We start from the raw sequence: 23,464 nt of genomic DNA on the forward strand, positions 1-23,464 counted from the left end.
GGTTTCTGCACCAACAGGTTGTTATGGAACTATCTATTAAATTCAGCATTTCAATCAATTCACCATTTCAATTTCAAATACTTTATTTGTCACATATTCATACATGTATGAGCAGTAAGTGGTGCTCTACCAGACCGTGCTAAAAGTACAATGTCCAACATCTATAGTACAAAATATAATACAAGTAGGTAATAAAAGACACAAATAAAAAGTTATAATACAGGTAAGTCACTACTAGTAATAAGTAGTAAAGTAGTAGCCTAAGTTATAATTCTTCACTTTGCACACATGAAACTGTTTCATTTGGTGGGTTTAATCTACTTCATGAAATACAATCTTTACAAATGTAATTCATTCTAAGATTGGGTGGTAAAAGATAAGATGCACTTTTATATAGCTCTTTGCCCACGTTCACCCACGCTGACGGCGGTGGAAACCATGCAAGGCACCAGCCTGCTCAATCAAGGACACTTGAGCTCACACAGCCAGGAGGAGTTGGGGATCAAACCAATTAAGAACCTCAAAGCTTATATCTGTACTGTTTGCTTACAGCAGGGGGTAGCATTGGCCAAAAAGTGAGATTTCATCTTATAGTAGGCTACACAAGAGTAAACAAGCAGAGCTGTGCTTTAGCAGCAGGGGGAAAAAAGAGTTGTGTATGACCAGAAGGTTGCCAGTTTGATTCCCTGTACCATCAGAAAAAGTCTGAGTGGAATAATGGCATCAGCCCCTCCCTCAATATCCTCCACTGGGCCTGGACGTCTAGGGTAGTGGTCCGGGCACGATCCCTTTGCTGCGTCTCCCCAATTTAATATCAGTCTACTGTCATCTATCAATAAAAGGCAAAAAGCCAAAAAATAAATATAAAAAATAAAAATAAATAAATTACAACCGCTGAAGTGTGCTTGATACACATTTAACTCTAAATTCTCCAGTGGAGCTAAACCCAATAGTATCAGACTGTGGTTGTACTGGTCAGCTCCCAGTACAACAGTAGTAGACTGTGGTTGTACTGGTCAGCTCCCAGTACAACAGTAAGGTCAGCTCCCAGTACAACAGTAGTAGACTGTGGTTGTACTGGTCAGCTCCCACCTCCCAGTACAACAGACTGTGGTTGTACTGGTCAGCTCCCAGTACAACAATAGTAGACTGTGGTTGTACTGGTCAGCTCCCAGTACAACAATAGTAGACTGTGGTTGTACTGGTCAGCTCCCAGTACAACAGTAGTTGACTGGGGTTGCACTGGTCAGCTCCCAGGGCTGTGCTCAGGTGCGAATGTGCGTAGCTGTGTAAGCGTGTTGCAGGGTGATTCTGAAAATGAGCGTTCGTGCTCAGCAAACCAACCCTGAATAAAGTTTGAAAAAAGTACACAAGACATATCGTCTTACCATTCGTTCCAACCTGTCTTCTATCACATCACTGGCTACAGCAATTATGAGGAAGTATTTGCTGCATTGTCCAGTCGGATGAATCAGCCCTTTCATTTAATATGAGTTTCCTTACCCACATAGCTTTGTTTTGGAATGTTAAAAGATAGCGCGTTTACCAAAAGACATTACTCACAGATGGAACCACATTCATACTGGAAACTGCATTATCATTGTTATCATGAGTCGTTGTGAAACGCTTCACTCAACGGAAACAATCTGCTTTCAACATCCTGAACATTTAAGTGTTGATATGTTACAGTGGGTTCATGAAAAAGAAAGCTAAATTTGACACAACTTTCAACTGTAGTTGAACTAGAGAAGTGTGCCGCTGATAAAGTCAGTTTGGATCGATGCAAACAGGCCAAGCAGGCCGGTGATGCCACCCTCTTTCAAGCAGGATCCAGCTGGACCGTTTCGAACAGGACAATCGACCAATCAATCACTCAGGTCGGCTTCACTGATCACTGCATAGACAGTTGACTGAGTGCAAAGGCTGTCATCCCGGCAAACGCAAGATCGTGAGCTTCACCTGAAAACACAGACATGTTTTGGACAGTCAGACCAATATTATTCACATATGCACAGGCCTGTCATAATCATGATATAATCGCCTGATTGCAATTATTAGAGATGACGGCAATTACTTTGCAGAATTGTTTCCATTCGCCTGCATCTGTTCAAAAATTGCGGAAATAGCTCTGCACATGCATCCTGACTGCCCTATAGACTGTTCTCCCTTCCCTAAAACACCCTGGACAACACTCAACACGTCCTTCTCCCTCCTCAATCCGAAACTGTGGAATAAACTCTGAAAACGTACCTCTTCAGAGTCCACCCCTTGCACTCCTCTCTCCTTAAATCCCTTCTTGTACCTCGCCACGCACTCCTCAATTCCTTCTAGAGTCACCTTTTGAGATGCTGATTATACTAGTATGCAGATATATGCTGGATACTTGCTCACATTATTTGTTATTTAGATTCGATTTTGGCTTCACTACAAATGTGCATGATGACAGCTGTGTTTACCCAGATGTTAGGTGTGATGGTTACCTGGTATAGCTTCTTTGAAGCACATCTTGTTTTCTCTTTGCACTCTACTTATGTGGCTTTTTACTCTGCATGTCTTGTTAATCTCTCAAGCAAACCAACACCAATGCCTTACTCGTAATGTTGTTAGTGGGAATAAACACAGAAGCACTAAGAAAGGAGAGGAGCCAAACCAAGTTTTTGTATCTACACAAAAGCTGGTAGAAGAAACAACAACAAAAAAATCTATTTTCTTTAAACTAATGAGTTCCCAGATTGGTCTTCATGTGTTCATGACATTTATGTGATAGTATTATGCACTTTAGGACTGTAGTGTGTGTGCAGGTGCATGCATGCACGCGAGAGTGGTCTTCTTTTGAAACGTACGTCGTTCTTGAGTAGTTTACTCAGGTAGTTGTGGAAGTCGTCCACGCTGCAGGTGTGTAGATCGTTAATGGCCAGGATCTGGTCTCCCTTGAGGAACAGACACCGTGGCTGCCCCGTCCACCCAGACACACTGCAACACACAGCACACAATGCAAATGAACACACTGTGACACACTGCGACACGCACGCATGCACGCACGCACGTGTGCACTGTGCACACACACACACACACACACACACACACACACACACACACACACACACACACACACACACACACACATACACACACACACACACACACACACACACCACTTTGTGTCGTCTGTTAATCACCTAGCTATCAACAATGACCATCCAGCCATACATTATCCCTTGCATGCCGCTATCAATAACAAATTGTGTCGATGCAGCTCAATCAATCAATCAATCATTTTTTATTCAAATGTAACATGGCAGCCATATAAACACAGTGACATTTTACAGCAAAAAAATACGCTAAATAATGTTTTTTATATATATTTGAGGCGATAAATAGTCAACACAGTAACAAAGTATTGATTCATTCAATTGATCAACACTTCCTGCTGGAGTTTTGCGAACCGAACCGACCTGGGCAGCACGACAGACTATCCTTCTTTACCGGAAGCAATTCAATCGTTTTAAAAGTATTGAAATTGATTCGTTATTACATTTTGTGTCTGATTTATAACTGATTTATGAAGTAGCCGTGTAATAAGCAGAATATCGGGGTCCAACTGTCTAATCACCCTTTCTGGGTTTATTTCTCAACAGTGACTATTGCTCACCATACATTATATCTGTCTTAATAATCTATCATACAAACTGGTTAAAACAATGTTTTATTCAGACTATGTACTTTAATAAGTTCTGGTAGAGGCCTAGCTTCCACTGAATGAGTGCATGTTTCTTTCAGCATGGCTGAATAAAATGCCTATTGTTCTGTGCAGTGGGAAAGTAGCCTATGTAAAACACTGGAAAAGCACCAAATGACCCGTTTACAAGCTCCAGAAATCAGACACAAAATGATTACAACCACGTCAAGATACACACATAGCAAGGATGATTTTGCAGTGTTGTATTAGCAACCATTGTTCTTTATTTTTATTTATTTTTACAATAAATGTTTTACTTTGACATGAAATCGGGACCCTCGACATGCCTTCAGGCTGGATTACCGCCGCGGCCCAGACCAACCATTGTTCATTTCAACATACTGTAAATATAGGCATTCTTAGAAGTCTGCAAAGGCCTCTATTCTTGGAGAGATGCTCCCATGCATTGCAGAGAAATATTTTGAAATGTACATACCATGGTTTACTATCCATCTCTGTCAGCGTCAGGTGTTTCTTCAAATCGGCCCGGTTGACATCAATGTCTTTCTCTTTTGGGGTGTCGTCAATTCTTGGAATGGAAACGAAAAAACAACATATTGTTTTTTCGTTCGTTCGTATTATTATAATAGGCTATATTACTTTGTTGAGTGCTGTGACATGACATGTTGTGAGCTTGTAGATCTGATATTATACATATTAAGTATAAATCATTTATCAAATCATCGAATTTAAGTGGAAGTTTGTAATTTTGTTTGTAAATTTGTACCAAAGTTCTGGAGTGATTGCTTTTAAAATTACTTTAAGAGTTCAAAGGAACAAATTACAACATGCATGCTCTTTTTCTCGTAATCCAGACTGGATTACCAGCCAAGGTGCCTGGACCGCTGAGCCATGGCCCAGGCTGTGCATGCTCTTTTTAACATCAATGCATTTCTGTATTAAAGTTTAGAAAATTTCCCCAAAAAATAAAGGATTATACCGACATTTTCGAAAAATATCATTAAAATAGCTGATCTTCACGCTCACAACATTGTCACATTGTAATGCATATCTAAATAGGATTTACATGGTTAATTCATATTGTGTAAATGTAGCCTACTTATAGTTACTGTCCGCCACTCCCCCATCATCCACTTGATGACAATGTCCCTCCTCTTTACTTTAGAGACAATATTTGCTCGCATTCCATCTTGTAAAACACGTTCCTTGAAATCCCCACAATGGAATGCTATAGAAAAACATCAAACCTGCAGTGATGCTCACCTGTCAATGTTGCTTTGTTTTACCAAGGTGTTGGCAGTGTGTTTACTTTTCTCTACAGAAGAGATGGTTCCGTTCTCCATGAAACAACCACTGTCTGCCAGAAAGTCCTCTATGCGGTCATCACTGGAGGAAAACAACGTCGACAAAATGATCAAATGATGTTCGCCAAACCATGTGCTTCTCAAAAATAAATGGTGTCAAGGACCTCCACAAATTGATACGTATACGTGCCAGGGAGGGGAACCCCCCAGAAGAGGAGATTTTTTTAAACATGCGGTAATCGAACTGGTAACCAGGGGACATCAACATGCTGGCTTGTGGACATTTTTGTAAAAATCACATTTTTGCCACAGACATACAAAATGAGTGGAACATTGTCCACTACTCCACTCATTGTGTGGCTCAGGAGGTAGAGCAGGTCGTCCAATGATCACTGGGTCGGCAGTTCGAATCCCGGCTCCTCCAGTCCACATGTCGAAGTGTCCTTGGGCAAGACACTGAACCCTACATTGCCTCCAATGAGTTGGTTGGTGTGAACTTGCCACCATTGGTGTGTGAATGTGGGAAGTGAGGACACTGGCGTCGACTGTTCGCCGCTTCACCTCCCAATGTATGTATGAATTAACCATTGTAAAGCGCTTTGAGCACTTAGAAAAGCACTATAAAAATGCAATTCATTCATTCATTATTGTATTGAATGACAACAGGTCTGTAACTCTGAGAGTGTTCAAATGGAACCAAACAGGTTAATTTGGTTCCATTTGTACACTCTCAGAGTTATGGGGTCCTAAAACATTTGAGAACCACTAGTACTAGTTGGACTCCTATCAGTGTCATACAAAACCTGGAGACTTGGCATTCAGTAATTGGTGTGTAAAAAAATAAAAAATAAAAAATCCCACAGACAAGGACAAGTTTTTGCCATGGACACATGTTTCCGTGTTATACAGTATGGACATATTAATGATCCCTGGGAATAACATTCCTTCTGCACTATAGTTCAACTGGGGAAACTCCCCCATGTCAGATGAAAAGACGCGGCTTGGACTCTTGCATTGAAGGAAGCATGAGGTCAGTCCGTTGCTCTCCCCAGGTTAGCAGAGGGAGTGTAGTGCCCAGGCTAGACAATTGACACTGGTTGAAAAAAAAAAAAAAGAAATCAAAAATAGCAGAACTACATCTGCAGTTTTTGTTGTTTTTTGAATAGCCAATGTATACCGGTAAATGGATACAGTGGTTAAAATAATTGTGAAGCTATGCTAACTATCTCTGCTGGTCCCGGGCCCGGACCCCACATTGTTGTCCACTACATTAAACCACATGCCACTATTATTAGCATTTCTGGGGCGATTGAAACATTTGCCAAAATAGCGGATCTACAAGCTTGTGTCGCCACATGGAGTGATCAAGCTTTGCGTCCAGGGCTTCTACTGTAGGATATAGGTTATGTTTTTATTCTGTTATATACTTTTTTAAGTTTTCTAAATTACTGTAAATTGATGTTAGTTGATGATAATTATTTGTATTCATATTTATATTGTTGTTCTTAAAGCAGCACTATGTAACTTCCCTTTTCTACCCTGGATTTGAACCCGGTTTTCCTACAGTAGAGAAATGTTGAGACAGTTTTAAGATGCCATACAGAAATAATGGAGCAGTAGGAGTGTGTGAGGAAGCTGTCAATCAAACCCGGTTGTGCACGCCACCAAGAAGAGATGTAATCAGAGTAACTAAGTTACAGAGCCTTTAACCTTTATGCCAAGTGTTGAAAGTACTCTGTTTTTTGTATTACTTATAAGTAAAACTAGAATTTTCAATACCACAATGAAGTACAAAGGTACTTTCAAAATTATAGCCTCTAATCTACAAAGTAACTAAAGTTTTCAAATAACTGTAGTGGGAAAGTATTGAGAAATGGAAATTCTCCAGTAAAGTAAAGCATACCTCAAAACTGCACTTCCGTAAATGTACGTATAGTTACCCGCTGCAAATAAAGGCTCTTTATTTCTCTAAACAATAATTCAAATAGCCGATCTACAAGCTCAATATGTGTCAATGTAGATTGGGAAGTTGAACTATTTAAAAAAAGTTTTTAAAAATATGGCTAATACACCCAACAACACTGAAGTGCGGAAGGCTCCTCCTATACATACCTGACAGTGACAACATATGAAATGCTAATGAAATATACTGTATTGTACTGTAGTTAACACATTCCTGTTTATTGCTAAACCTGTGAACTCAGCAGTGGAAGAATGTGATCCATCATGTTTTGTGTTTTGGTGGATACTGTAAACAACAACACTGACATCCTTAGAGCGAGCGAACAGCAAATTCATCTAACCAACCACATGCAATTGTTTTCAGCTCAAAACGCATCGCTTGCCTTCCTGCCGTGTTTTGAGCTTATACATCTGTTATATTTGATAATTTTGAGTGCCACTGTAGTATGATTGTCACAGTCAGACTGTGCCTGTCTTCTGTGTATTTCTGTGTGTTGTTCATGTTCTATGTTCTTGTCTTCCCCAGGTGTTCTCATGTGTAATCAGCCCTCATGTGTATATTATTCTTCTTCCCCATGTCCGTCCCTGTTGGGTCATTGTTTGGTGTCCTGTTAGTTTGTGTTATCTGTTCTGTGCTCACTTATAATAAAACACCCAATACGGCCCTGGGGGACTCCAGTCAATGGTGTTTTAAAAGTGTAACAACATGAAATGACCCGAAACAGGGGGAGCAAGCGCACAACAAACAACAGCAGCGGCGGCGGAACGCCAAACTGGCCGAACGCCAAACTGGCCGAACTGGTCGTATAAGCGGCCTGTAGTTTATTCTAGTCTGTTGACAGGCTCTATAGCAACCTCAGTAATTGTTGTCAGTCGAGGTATGTGAGCCAAAGGAAGCTGAAGTATACTGCGGAGCGGACAATGGTTTATTTGACTGCAGCTATTTTGGTATATAGGACACAGACTAGTGTGAGAGGAGGTATTTACTTTGGACAGGAAGTAAGTATTCAACCCCAGTGCTCAAAATATAGTCAAATGATCAAATGTTACTCAACTACAAGTTGCTCGGTCAAATTTGAACTTGACCTAAAGTACTGGAGTATAGCCATATTCAAAAGTACAAATTGCAATATATGTTTTTCACTATCAAAGATAGTGAAAATGACATATCGACAGGTTCACAACACATCACAAGGTGACACGTTGTGAGCTTATACATCTGCTATTTTTTTGTTTAAATGGTTAATTCATAACACAATTTTCCCCTTCCTAGAAATGCATTGGAGTGAAAACCTACAAATTTGTATTTGAAATAATAGTTGAGTGAAAGTCTCCAAAAACAAAAGTAAAACAAGTAAAAGAACAATAAAGTAAGGAACAGATACAAAATAAATACTTAAACACATTACCCAAGTAAATGTGGGAAACATAGTATATATTTTGAAGTGTGTGCGCGTGTGTGCGTGCATGCGTGTAAAGGAACGTGACCAATGGTTCATGACTCATGTACCTTTCTCCAACGTCCAACCTCTCAGTTGACATCTGGGTTTTCAGTCTGTCGTAGACCTTAGTTATAGACTTGACCAGGCTTCCTCCATCAATCTCTTTGACTTCAATGGTCCTAGACACACACACACACACACACACACACACACACACACACACACACACACACACACACACACACACACACACACACACACACACACACACACACACATTGTAATGTAATGTTGAAACAATGGTGGGTCGTTGCCGATTCATTTTTTGATTCAATGAAATTCATTTACTTTCCTAATATTAAATGCATGTAACTGTAACAAATAAACCAAAACAGGACTTTATCAAATGAAAATCTCATTTGTATATTTTGTTTTAAGTCATGCTAAATGCTAAAATGCATTATTTGGTGCTGTGTCATCTATTGTACTACCGGTATTATATTTTTTAGTTATGCTGCAGGATTACATTGGAAACAAGTGTTTCTGTCTTAACGTGTTACCCTGGGTTTAAGTTATATTGTGATTATGCTTTTTATTGATTGATTATCAAGTGATTACACGTCTTTTACCAGAATACAATATTATCAACTAAAATACACTTACATCTGAGTGCCTCTCTCCCACAACTTGATGTCTTCATATCTATCACGGACACACAAAGGAGACAGCAGCAAACACATGAATACATGCATGCATAGAAGGTCAAGCAAACATACTACTCAAAGCCAGGCTGTAATTCACAGTGAAGGTCACGGCTCCACAGAGTGTGTCTGTGGGTCACACATGTCATATGAGATACATACAGTATGACAGACTGATGGTGGTTTGGTGCCAAAACGTGACCCAGCTCAGGGCTGCTGTGATGTTCTTTTCAGTTAGCAGTGGTTCTCAACCTTTTTACACCGTAACTTCCCAAAATAATCATAATAGAACTGGGAACCCCCCCCCCCCCTCTCCGCCTACAAGCACTTGGAATTGTAGGAGTTTGAATCATTACATTTTGTTTGAACCACTGCTCTAGTGGTCCGATAAGGTAATCCAGGTAATCAGGGAGGTAGCCAGTTTATGTCTTTAACTATAGACTTATTTTAATGAATAAAATTTTATGCATGATAATACAGTATAACCACACCTGTACGGTGATGTTAATACAATGCAACTACATGTGTATGGTTATGTTAATACAATATATGTGTATATGTGTATGGTAGAGTATGTTAACACAAATAGTACAAGTGCAGTGGTTGGAGTTGGAGTTGTGGTCTCCCAACTCTTCCATTGAGACAGTTACACTCTGCTGTTGGGTAACATATTACTTTCCTAACCCTAGTAATATTGCCCAACACTGATTTAATTTGTCCAATGATCACTGATCACTGATCAGATCTACACACACTTTGTGAGAGGAAGTGACACTCACACTGCCTCCATCTTCATGTAGTTGTTCTCTTCACTAATGCTCAACGTTTCGTCATCGGACATCTCCTTTCTCTGCGGGACACAGCAACAATCAATCAATTCTAAATGGCACACACACACACACACACACACACACACTTTTGGAAAGACCTTACCAATGTGTTACCAATGACAGTAATAAAGGCTCTTTTCCATTCTGGTCAAACAGAGTCAGGGTACTGCTGTTGTGCATGTTGCCTCACTGGAAACACTCATGCTACACCAGGGGGACCTCAAGTGTCCTAGTGGGTTCCAACCTGTAAGGTGCCATTTGTAATAATAACTCATAATAATAACCCACATAATAACTCAGAGTTGAGTTATTATGGGGGTCCATAAAATTAAAAGGTGTGAGAACCACTGCACACTGAATGGAGCAGAGCCTTAATTACGGTAGTATCTTTGGTAACACCTGTGAAGGAAGTAGGGAAGAGGCCCGGAAGTAGGAAGAGCTTTTTTGTGTGGATAGAGCCTATTGCATTATTTTGTTGTGAAAAAAACAGGGCAAAGTTACATACGAATAACTGTTTGAGGTAGGATCTGGGGTAGTCGTACAGATTCACAGGCTCTGAACATGGTCTTCTCGGGTAATCCGATCCCTGCCAAGAAAAACAGAAAGCATTAACGTTTATAATTATAACATTGGTTATCAAAGTTGGTTCCGGGTCCCTATTTTTTAAATTGGCTTTTGTTTTTATAATTTAATCCCTTCTGGGGGTCGATCCCTGGCACAAAGCATTTTCAAATGGGCGTCCATGACCAAATGGGGGTCCATGATGACATGCAAACATTTGAGAACCATTTCCCTATCCCTACACAGGACAGGTAGCATTCTACAGAATGATAACAGCAGATCAACAAGGAGCCAATCAAAGAGAGCCTTTTGCACCTGTCCAGATTCTGACGCGGCCCTGCGGCGCGTGCTGGGAGGGGGGTCCGACATGGAGCGTTGCTTCATTGCAGCAGCAGCATCAGCCTGCTTCATAGCAGCAGCAGCATCAGCCTGGGGGGAACGAAAACACACAAACAAACACAACGGAAACGCATGAATGAATGAACACATTCAAATTACAACCCAGTTACATACAGTACAGTACTGTTATCAAGCTCAGAAGAACGGTCACCACCACATAATATAAAATGCTATTTGCGATGCTATGTACTGTGGACGGATGCTTGTTATGGGGGGGATGGGGGGATCCAACAGCTATAGTATTTAAAGGTCAAGTTGTGGGTTTGACTGTTTCCCAGAAAACATATGGCCACACGTCTGTACTGTATATGGAGATCCCCGATCCCCTCGATTCCCAAAATGGATAAGCCTGACGTCAGCACAAAATCCCCCTTTTTAGGGTTGCTGTTGTGAGTGACGTCAGCCCACAGCTCAGCATGTGAGATGCCGAGAGAGAGAGAGAGAGAGAGAGAGAGAGAGAGAGAGAGAGAGAGAGCCCATGCAATAACCCGGCGTCTTGGCCACTGGTGGGCACCGAAACCATCAACACGTTGACTTCAATATCGCCTTTATCCAAAGCTCGCCACAATGTTCATCACCCCCATTTCACACACAAACATTGACACACCGGCGACGGAGGAAACCAAGGAACCAACCTGCTCATTAGGAGCAGTTAGGGGTTCAGTGTCTTGCTCAAGGACACTGCTAGTCCGGCGGAAATAGAACTGGGATTCCTCGGATCGCCAAACGGCTTCTCTACCTCCCAAGTCTGGTTGCTATATATATAAGGATATTAATTTTGTTAGCATAGTGTGGCACTGTCTTGACACCCCAACATTTCACTGCACACACACATGTGAGCATGTGACCAAGAACATCTCTGGAATCTTGAATCTAACTTGGGGTCCCTTGTTGGGTCAGCCAGCAAGAAGGTCAACATTAATTGGATTAACATCATGGTTTGTTTACCAGGTAGAAGTCTATGGATCCATATACACAATATAAAATAAAGAACATTGTTTAGTTTGTCAACCTGTGGATATTAAGAACAAAAAATCTTGGCCCGGTTTCTCAAAGGACACTTCTTACACCATGGTGTAAGAAGTGTCCTTTGAGAAACCGGGCCAATAACAATATTATATGTGTCCTAATAATAATATATATAATGAGAATAATACTGCTCCAATGCCACGCTGCCAGCATTATCATTTCTAATCGGAGATACAGATTTTTGGTCGTGGTGACGCCATGGTGATGACCATGGACTTGGGTTATTCGTCTTAACTGCATGCTCAGTGAGATGGTATAGATTGGCTACTTTTGGTCATGTTTGGACATGTTTGGACATGTTTGGACACTGAGTATAAATCAGGCTTACGGAGGAAATATATCACAGTGTCGTAGACAGTGTTGTGGTATGCTAATTACACACTGCCATTCATACAGTATACATTTAGTAAATGATCATTTGGTCCACACCTCTTCAGGGTGTTTTTTTCCACTGAATATTTGCACATACATGACCTCTGCATTTGGCCTAACCTTTAGGAGCAGTGCGGAAACCAAGGATTAGAGAGAGAGAGCAGTTACAGGGGTTAAGTGCCTTGCTACATAATGTAGACTGGGGTGGCCGGGAGGGCGGAAAACGCTGGAGGCCTTTCCATTCGCCGGTGGGGCGGCCTCTCTACACCAGTGGTTCTCAAAGTGGGGTCCGGGGACCCCCAGGGGTCTTTTGTAGGAGGGGTTTGAGGGGGTCCTCAGCTAAAGTATTCATCACAATCATTTTAACCACTTTATCCATGCATGCATTTCCAGTTTAACCATAGAAAAACTCATTATAGTTAAAAGAATCTTTCATAAACATTCAAAAACCTTTTGAAATGGACCATTTGGTTCCATTTGTACACTCTCAAGTCGAGTTACAGACCCGCAAGGGCCCCATTTGGTTCCATTTGTACACTCTCAAGTCGAGTTACAGACCCGCAAGGGCCCCATTTGGTTCCATTTGTACACTCTCAAGATGGATGAAGGCTGGCCGTGGGACTGGTCAGACAGGTTGTGAGGAAGGTTAGCTGAACAGAGATATGTTTACCTCAATGGGCGCCGAACACGTGTCACTGGAGTCCTTTGGCAAGAGAGAGAGAGAGAGAGAGAGAGAGAGAGAGAGAGAGAGAGAGTGTTATGGCAGCTTTCAATGTTACTATAAGTAAGTAAACAAATTAAGAAGATGCAGGACCATCAGGATTCAAACTCCATTCCTTTATTTTATGTCATCACACCGGAGAGAGACTAGTGTCTCCCTCAAGAGCTTCCCCCAGCACTCCCTTACACACATATCACACATCTTTTATACAGAGTTTCAGGAGTAACAAGATATGGTCATTCCTTAAATGGACCCTTCTATAGTTAACTCACACAGTTTGAAATAGGTTTACATGAGTCGGCAGTCTCTAATGAGTTTGTCAGTGAGGTGGTAATTAGAGTGTTAAGTATCTATCTACTATTGTAGGCTTCATTAAATGTGTCAATACAATAGTGTTATATGCATATGTATTTGGCAACCTATTTGGCATTCTAATATTTCCATTACAAGAGAGAGAGAGAGAGAGACAGAGAGTAAGTCATGGCACGTGTGTGCGCGCGTGTGTGTGTGTGTGTGTGTGTGTGTGTGTGGGCGCACGTGTGTGTGTGCATGCGGCTGTCAGAGGTGAGGTGAGTTTAAAGTACCTCGGTGTCGAACACTCGATGCGGGCGATATTTCAGGGCATCAAACAGGTTGGAGAACCACTCATCTACGTCCGAGCTGGAAGACCATAAAAATATATAGTTACAAAAATAAAATGTGCTATTTTTGTATAAATGTATAAAATACGGATAAAGTGGTTAAGATTATTGTGATGCTATATTAACACACTTTGTGTTAATACAGGACCCCACTTTGAGAACCACTGCGCTAGCTAGAGTATAACCCCACCACACCCCCTTGCTGCACAATTGACCATCCTCACAATGAAGTTCAAACTGCAACAAACAAGAAATGGAAATGGAAAGACGTTGTTATAGCCCTGTGACGAATTGATTCAAAAAGAATAATGTTGACCTGTCCTATTCATTCATTCATTCAAATCTTTTGAAAGATATATAAAATAAAATAAATAAAGGTCTATTCCCCTGCTACGGTCTATTCACCTGCTACGCGACAAGAAATTGACTCCTCACTAACTGTTTGTGAAACAGTGGTATAAAACATCCCGGTATTAATGTCAGGGTCTAATGACGTTTGTTTGCGTTTGAACAGGTCTGGGAGTGGGGACAGTGTAGTTAGTCACAGTGCAGTGGATTAACAGCAGGTGTGTTGGTGGAACTATTAATATCATCTATTACATTAATAGATTAACAGTCTACCAAGTCGTGTCCGTTTATTTATAAAGCTCATGTATCGCCGACGTCCTCATATGCTCATGTGAGTCAGCCCATTACATGTCTTTCATACTCAAAAGAAATGCTGTATTTACAAATTAAAATGCAGTTTTGTTTGTCTAACATGCATGTTAGCATGTTTGTATGAAGTTTAAATTAAAATAAATCCATTGAGCCTTTGTGAGAATCACATGTTCCCATTGTCAAAAAAACAGCAGGCCTAAGTTATATTTTAAATAAAATATAAAATAAGTGTTAAATATTCTGATAGTAGTGTTTGTGCAGTACAGGGGTCTCCCTGTCTCTTCATCTCTTTAATTAACATGCAGGAAATGCATTTTCTGGGCTCGGCCAGGTGTCCCTTATTTACATTTCTAAACAGTCTGACAGGTTCTCCTCCTGGATGACGTTGACATCTGTGGCCGTGTGAACCATAGAGTTCACAGTCACACGGCCATTTCAAGCTGCTCACCCAGTGCATGAAGTACCCTAGCTCTTCTTCTGCATTTACTACAAGGTTTTGGTCAGGGTGGCGCACTAGCGTTTCAGGTAAAAGAAGCATGACGTTTTAACCCTATAGAACATTAAACCTGGGTGATTTTCACCCGGACAATTATGTTTATGTGATTTTCATAATGTTGCTGATGTCTGAGGTGGGTGCATGGGTCCTTGGTTAGCTTCATGATGCGCAGTGACATCATAGACGGTAGCAGTGTTTTTGCCTGTCCACATCCCTGTTTTTTTCTACAATTTACAATTTACAATTTAGGCATTTAGCAGACGCTCTTAATCCAGAGCGACTTACATTAAGCAAGAACAAAAAAGCATGGGAATACATCACATAAAAACATTTATCATGAAACATGCGTAAGCTAAGAAAGTAACAGTGGAATATCTATAATGAAACTATACATATAAGCTATATATCTATACTACTATGCTATACATATGTACTTTGGCGTGCTATGACAATAGCACATACAATGCACTTATGCTGTCTACATAACATGCTATAAGTCTGTATCAAATGCTATCTAAGTCTACAGAATTGCTACAGGCAGGTGTTTGGGTGACTTTATCTCAAATTGCCATGTATTGTTCTTGTTGTACTATACATATTTTGATGAGAAATAAATATGTTTATGGAATTTATTATATCGGGTAAAATATACCCAGGTTTAGTGATGGTGTGACAACATTTGCGTTTGGTTTTATGCGGTTTTAAGCGGCAGCGTCAATGATCGGCCCTTGGTGTGAACAGACGTCTCTGTATACGGGGTGTTTGGTGATCCACAGCCCGCTTTTTCATCCCCTCAAAAATAAGACACAGGTATTTTACACATGTCTGTCCTGTCTGTTCAGGTTTTGCTCTTTACTTCCCTCTCCCTGGAGGGTCTCACTGCCTCCAGTAGGTGATTTTTTTTGGTAATACGCTATTTCAATGACGTCACGTGCACGTCATTAGACCCACACTTCAGGATTTAGTAGGTCACACAATGGACCATTGATAAACTCAGTGCCTCAGGGCCCAGTGCTTCCCTTTGTGGCACTCAGCATCAAGGGCCGGATTGAGGGTAAATCCCTGGGACAAAACATTTAGCTTGAGACCCAAAAGAGAAATATGATGTCTCCCCGGGACCCCGGGAACTTGTGAAAATAGCAGATTTAAGTTGTTGTGAGCTTGTACTTAAAAATGGTGTCTTTTTTATTTTTTGGGGGGAAATCATTTAAAAGTCCTACAACTACAACCTATCTCAAACAATAACCTCCCACGGGGCAGCACACCTAAACCTAACCATAACCCATGTCTAACCAATGACTAGTCTAAACTAAGTATGCACCCCATAATGAAAATATGTAGGAAAAATAAACATGTATACTCGCGACACATAAAGATTGGCCTATGACCCCCATATGGGTCCCGACTCACTATTGGGAATGTTCCTGACCTGTTCTCGCCGATGAGGAAGTAGTCGCGTTCGTTGGTCTTGATGAAGAGGACACAGGCTGGAGAACACTTGAAGTTCTTCAGGACCCAGTTCCACTTGGGATGGTTCTGTGGGCTGATGTACAAACGCATGATCCTGACACACACACACACACACGCACACGCACACACGCGCACACACACACACACACACACACACACACACACACACACACACACACACACACACACACACACACACACACACACACACACACACACACACACACACACACACACACACACACACACACACACACACACACACACACACACACACACACACACAGTTCAGTTAGGATAGTTGTGTGGGCTGATGTAAATGTTCCAGCAGGAACATTAAGATGTTTTATGTTTTAAAAACAACCGTCTTAGTTAGTTGCATGCCAGACTGCCGGAGTCGCACACCAAAAACAGCAGATCTACAAACTCTATAACTGTAAGTATTTTTGGTGCGTGACACTGACGTGCGACTACAATAGCCAGGTTGCCTATAAATATGGCAAACAAAAGTTTAAAAACAAAGTTACACAAGTGTGTGCTTGTGTTTCCGTGCGTCTGTGTGTGCGGGCATGTGTGCATACATACGTGGGGTGTAATTACAGACTCTCTGTGGGATTCTAAGAATGTGGAATTTATGTTAATAAAGTGAATTGCTGACTTGTTTTTGTTTTGCCACTCAGGTACAGTATAGGTATGGTATATCATTGCTGTCATGTAGAAAGATCTCCATATTCAAACTTTTTGTGTTTTCTTGTAAATGAACGCCACTACAGCATCACTCAAAAGCATCAAAATTAGCAGTTCCACAAGCTCGAGACGTGGCGAGAAGCCACGCGTTAAGTTTTGAGCTTTTAGATCTTGCTTATTTTGCTTATTTTTTTTTTTACCCTGAAAAGAAACTGTTTTGGATTGCATCAACAAAATTCCTCCACAGTTTCTTATAGGTTCTTAAGTTTAGTTGTTTTGTAAAATCACATCAACCACTTAAACCCCATCTACACTAGGCCTCTCTATTTTTAATCAAGATGCAAGCCCACAACAGCTTGCATCTTTTCCGTTTCCACCCGGCTACCATCAGACTGTTGAACAAGGCCTGAACACCACCTGTCACCATGCTGGCCTGAACACCCACCACACTTAGCGGATTCGAATGAAAATCAGCCAATAATCACTAGTAGGTGACTTATCAAGACGATGTAATCGACCTACTGCATGTACACTGTACTCTCCTGGCTACAATTAGGAAACACAGAGACGTCCGACATGACGTTGGTCGCGTTGTCTGACTAAATCTAACCCTAACTCTTAAAACCCTAAATTGCCCAGACTCTTCTTCAACAAAGATGGCGAAAGCAAACATTCTTTGTTCTGTACTCATACAATAGTATGGTACAAAACACTGAAGTCCTTAAACCAGAAATCTAACCTCAGTCTTAACCGGCCATGTAAGCCCTATAACGTCATATCGGTTAGAGAACTTACTTACTTACGTCGTAAGTCCTCTAACCTCATATCAGTGTTAACCGGCCATATAAGTCCCCTAACCATATCAATCTTAACTGGCCACGTAAGTCCCCTAACCTTAACCGGCCACGCAAGTCCCCTAACCTCATATCAGTCTTAACCACATAAGTCAGTTTTACTTGGCAGTGGGTTGATTGCATCATCTTGATAAGTAACCTACTGGTTGATAACGTTGGAAGCAGGTGCCACACTGGAACATTTTAGTCTAGCTGGACTGTTTTCCAGGTGCCACACTGGAACATTTTAGTCTAGCTGGACTGTTTTCCTTGTGTGGATTCGTTCTCCTTAGCGGACTATTTCTCTACGTGGATCCACCATGTGGATTTTACCTGTAGATATAATACAGACTACTGCTGGTAAAAAGACCAGCAGTAGACCTTTAACCCATTCTGACCTGAGATCAGATTCATACGAGGTTTCCACTGGACACACACTGGTCTGATGAACCCATTCTGACCTGAGATCAGATTCTAAAAATGTCAGTCGTTCTTCGAATTTTTCAAAAATAGCAGACCTACAAGCTCGTATCGCGCCACTCGGTGGCGCGATATGAGCTTGTAGATCTGCTATTTTTCAATAGCTAAAGCACAACATGATGCTAACACCAAAACGGGTGCCCGGTCAGAATGGGTTAAAGCATCAACCATTACTTCAAAGAGTGTGCACAGTGCACACTATACCCGTGTGTAGCAAGATCACAAGCAGGCACAGCGTGCTATATAGCTTATGGAAACGTAGAGATACGTCAGAATTCTCCGGGGACAGACATCTGCACTGACCCGTGCTTCGAGGGGCGTCCCCACCAATGAACTCAGGTGGAGCGAATCTTTATTATATAACAGGTTGCGTCATGCTTTTGCTGTATACTCATTTGCTGTTCATATTCATATCATGCAGGGACCTGTTCCCTTGTATTCAATAAATTGCCATGTCTTAAGGTTCCATTGAACCTCTGTCTAGACTTTAGAAAATGTAACAACCCCATAACGCCCCATCACTACCTTCCTAGTTCCTACGAGCTTGTAGATCTGCTATTTTTCAATAGCTAAATGTAAATGTCTTTTATTTTACTTTTGGTGTTTATTTATTTTTTGCAAATGCCCCTTCACCCTCCTGAAAACCATGACTGTTGGAGCTTGCACACAAACAAAAAATCTCATCCACTACTCGCCTGCAAACCTATACATGTGACAATAAGGTTGATTGACATACTGTGACAGGTCTATATCTCCCAGTTGTCTCTCCCGGTCTTCTGCGCTCCTGAAGTACTTGAGCTGGTGTTCCTGTTCGTTGATCTTGTACAGCACGAAGAAACGTCGCTTCCACGATTTCTGCCAGAGGAGAGATGGAACCAAGCGTGTAAACACTTACACGTCACGGCAGGGACCCCCAGTGCTCCTTGAGGAGGTTCCAGGGGGTTCCCATGCTAAATGATTGATAGGAACCAAATGGAACATTTTCCTAAATCTACAAAGTACCATAATATTATTGTTACAGTATATATACTAAAACCATTATTTTATAATGCAGAACCCACCTCTGTGTTGGGCCATTTGGCAGGCGGAGACTTGTACAGGTAGCCAGTCTTGATCTCTGTTCCCACTGGGTAGAACAAAGAGTTTCCACCTTTAACAAGAAACAGAACACATTATAACACTAAAGCTCCCATGGTGTGAGGTTATTTCTTTACTTTAACACATAAAAACCTGGGACGCATCTGTCACTGTATAGCTTTTACACTTTAACCATTATTTAAACTTTAGCAGCCTATTGATCTCTTTATTTAATTTTTTATTGTGAAAATGTGTCAAAATCTTTGAATATATAATCTCACTTTGCTTCTGGGTGCTTCTGGAACAACATATTTTGAGATGGGGGAGATGAACAGAAAACTGTTCTGGAATCAGTTCTTCCTACACTACATCGCTGTTTATGTTGTGGTCCAGCACAGGAAAACATGGCTTCTCCAAATACAAAGTCTAAAACTTTTGATGTCATATTATCTCATGCTTTGCTCAGACTGCAGGAAAATCCCATTTTGTAAATCACAATCAGGCACATCGTCACTGCACAGGTGTAAACTGGTGTACAGGTGTAAACAGGTGTAAACTTTACAACCATTCAGTCCTATTATGCAAAGGTTAAAAATGTCATTTAGATAGCATGTTATACACAGATTGGGAGGGGTCTATTTTAGCGATTGAGGCAACCACAATCTTTCTAGTTTGTATAGTTCCAGTGTACAGAATTATTTTTTATTTTATTTTACTAAATTCTTGGTTTAATCTATGATCCTAGATTACTGTGGCACTTTGATTTTGTTAAAACATATAATACAAGATTATCGTGTATAAAACAAAGTTACATACAGTAGGCTAATATTATGTGACAATGTAACTTTGTGAATTGAATAGTCCGTATGTGGTGAATATTATTGTATCAGAAACTTGAACAGTTTTCCATTTAGTGAATATTTACCTGGAGGAATCCTTTGGTTGCTCTTGTGCATGTTGACACCCCTACAAGAAAAGATAGCACACATTCATTCTATTAGCTTCTATATGTTTTATTTTGTATTAATGTTTTGCTTGTGGGGGAATTATAGGGTACAGAGGCACAGTACAAGTGTACAATTGTTTCAGTTTCCTAGTTATCTCTGTAGGTATAAAAATAATAATAATAATAATACAAAAAAAGATTGTATGTGTGTTATTTTAAACGTATTAGGGAATTATTTCACAAATATGCATCATATATTTCTTAATGATATAATAAACTCCATTAGGAACGCAATTACCCAACACAAATCTGAATAAAGATAACTAAGATTTAATTAATTAAGAAAGAGACAAAAACATAGAAAGAAGAGGTGAGGGAGGTGGGGTGGTTTGCAGGAAATTGACGTCCACATTGTTGGTGTTTTGCTGCTGCGGGGAACAAAATAAAACAAGAATCCTTCCAGGATACAAGCAACGTGAGGGCTGGTATTCATTTCTACAGTGTGTATCTTCCAGAACCGTGGCTGCAGCCGTTACATTATTTATTCATTTCTACAGTCTGTATCTTCCAGAACCGTGGCTGCAGCCGTTACATTATTTATTACATTTCTACAGTCTGTACCTTCCAGAACCGTGGCTGCAGCCGTTACATTATTTATTACAGTCTGTATCTTCCAGAACCGTGGCTGCACCCGTTACATTATTTATTACGTGGAATTACTCAACCGAGTGCTTGCTTTTGCTTTCTTCTTGCAGGAAATATAAGTCATGAAAGCGTTCCAATTGTGACACATTTAAGAAACGCTGCCCTTTACGCAAAATCTGATCTTTTTCTAACTTAAGAAAAGACAGATCTGTATCTCTGTTCGTCTCCCCTCAGGCTGTGAGGGACAGAGCGTCTTTTCACTAGCAGTATAGCAGGTGATGACTGTTCTGGATAACTAGTTTGGTCATTAGTGCCTCGCGTGGCGAACCGTTTGAAAACTAAAGCAAATAGGAGGATTTGACGTGACACATTCTTCCCCTTTGTCCGACTCCCGGCCGAGACTATTTATTTATTTGTTTTAGGACCGAACACGCTGACTAAAGATGAAGTTCTGCACTTGAAACACATTTCTGCACCGCTACATCAAGCATATATTTTAGTTCACACTGTTCTTTCTTTGGTGCTTGTTTTGGCAAAGCTGTAGAATGGACCCGGTTCCTTGTTTTGTGCATCATAAGGCCATATAACCATTCCAAATAAATGAATTCTGCTGTTTGGTGTGGCTGAATATTCATATACATTTATGAAAATGCATTAGCGAGTTGACTAATCGATGATATATAGGACCTAGGGGTCATTGGGAGAGTTCCAGGGGGTCCCCAGCTAAATGATAATTAGGAACCAAATGGACCCTTATGGGTCTGTAACTCAGAGATTCTACAAATGGAACCAAATTTGGTTCCATTTGTACACTCTCAGAGTTAAATTAACTTTGATTTTACAATATACATTGGGGTCCCAGAGATAGAAATACCATTAAATAGGGGTCCGTAGCCTAATTCAGGTCAAACCTGGGGGTCCTTGAAATGAAAATCGGTGAAAATCACTGCCAGAGCAACCAATTATTTACATTTGTACACTCTCTGAGTTAGAGATATGTAAGGGTCCATTGATCCTCTATAGTCTAGTGTGAGGCCACCATGATGTACTGTATGAGTAGGCTACAACGCCCCAATTACACCCCCTGGACATGACGCTTGTATTATCCAAGGACATACGTACCCACAATTCAACCCTTGTACCAAGCAGGGAGGCATTGGATCCCATTAATATAGTGTTTGGCATGACCCAGCTGGGGAATCGATCCCCAACTCCCAATCTCAGGGCGCACACTCTAACCACAAGGCTATCTAGACTGTCTATCCACCAAGAGGCACTCTGTGATGCATTGATTCAAGCCCAGGCAAATAGGACGGTCCCCAGTTCACCCCCAGTTCGTCCGGGGTTAGTGTCTAACTGCTGGCTATATGCCAGCAGTTCTGATTCTGTGCAAGCGAGTGATGTCACAAAAGCCAGGTCTCTTTTGCAAAACCCTTTGTCACATTTTGTTGTGAACTAGGTTGCCATTTAGCACATTCTGAGTATGATTAATTGATTTTGTGCACTCGCACACTCTATAACTGAAAGTCATGTTCAGGTTCTCAGGCATGATTCAGGGTCAGTGTAGCACTTTTAACTACTAACAAAATGTTAGACATTCTCTAGAAGCTTTCTAAAGCAGGCCACCACATTGTGATCTTGTGGCTACATGACACCATTGTATGAAAGTCTCAAATTGAGCATAGCTGAACCCATTTAGGACTGCAGCCGATTCTAAAAACACCATCTAAAGCCTGACCTAAGTTTTCTGAAAAACTATTATTTATTCAGAAAAATTACAAAAATGTTGCCATCTTGAAGGGTAAAAACACCAAAAGGGGTTCCCGTCCTGCAGGTAGGACCACAATGCAAATTATGCTCTGAAGCTTTTTTGTGTTTTATCCTCTGACAGATATCTAAGACTAAAAGTCACATGCATTTTTGCCAATAAAAAACATCAATCAACATCAAAACAATCTAGAAACAAAATGAAGGTCATCCCACAGCAACGATATACAGCGTAAACAAAAGCTTGAAAAGGACACAAATAATCCTAACACATAGCATATTATCATGTCAGTTGGGTGGAAACCTCATCCCAAACTGTTACTGACCGTTAATTCAGGAAAGAACACAACTAGTTAAAATATGGAGAATAGAGATTTCTTCCTAACAACACCAACGATGTACAATACATGATCGAGCGTATCTCGACATGCAAGAGAAAGAAGCACGCTTACCTGTATGCACCTGTATGCACCTGTAAGCACCTGTATGCAGCTATGCTCATATCCTGCACGTCAACACTCCTGTGTCACCTCTTGGCTCATCAGACGACACTGTGACACTGTGAAGGTGTTGCTATAGAGGTCGTCTTTCCACAAAGCAAGAGTTTCTAGTTCTCTATCTATTTGCTCTTTTATGTGATCCGTGGGGCTGATCCATGGGGCAGATACAGTACAGGATTCCATGCAGGCCATCCCTCCTTACTTGGGTTTTAAAAGTTTCCACTTTTCCAGGAATGTGGAT

General features: G+C 40.9%; 1 protein-coding gene across 1 annotated transcript; it reads right to left on the reverse strand.

Annotated features, from left to right (window-relative positions):
• Positions 1-1,113: 1,113 nt before the first annotated feature.
• On the reverse strand, positions 1,114-23,279 carry LOC308333199 (pleckstrin homology domain-containing family S member 1-like). The gene is made up of 17 exons (XM_080789428.1): positions 23,176-23,279; positions 20,291-20,331; positions 19,350-19,438; positions 19,025-19,143; positions 16,248-16,382; positions 13,606-13,681; positions 12,971-13,003; positions 11,535-11,654; positions 10,816-10,929; positions 10,445-10,525; positions 9,889-9,959; positions 9,072-9,110; positions 8,477-8,587; positions 4,964-5,086; positions 4,176-4,268; positions 2,844-2,973; positions 1,114-1,959 (listed from the first exon to the last, which is right to left on the reverse strand). Exons 1-17 carry the CDS (start codon positions 23,223-23,225, stop codon positions 1,927-1,929), a joined length of 1,458 nt encoding a protein of 485 aa, XP_080645554.1. The 5' UTR covers positions 23,226-23,279; the 3' UTR covers positions 1,114-1,926.
• Between the last annotated feature and the right edge of the window lie 185 nt (positions 23,280-23,464).

This window comes from Protomyctophum bolini (assembly GCF_963924005.1).
Source record: "Protomyctophum bolini genome assembly, chromosome: 18".
NCBI lineage: Eukaryota > Metazoa > Chordata > Actinopteri > Myctophiformes > Myctophidae > Protomyctophum > Protomyctophum bolini.

What these genes read in the sequence shown, in the direction of transcription:
- LOC308333199 (XM_080789428.1), bottom strand. Translation starts at nt 23,225, where the DNA reads ATGAGCATAGCTGCATACAGGTGCTTACAGGTGCATACAGGTGCATAC. An exon ending in GTGCATACAGGTGCATACAG is followed by an intron (nt 20,332 to 23,175) that starts GTAAGCGTGCTT and finishes CTTTTCTTGTAG; the next exon opens with GGGTGTCAACATGCACAAGA. An exon ending in TAACTGCTCCTAATGAGCAG is followed by an intron (nt 10,930 to 11,534) that starts GTTGGTTCCTTG and finishes CGTTCCCCCCAG; the next exon opens with GCTGATGCTGCTGCTGCTAT.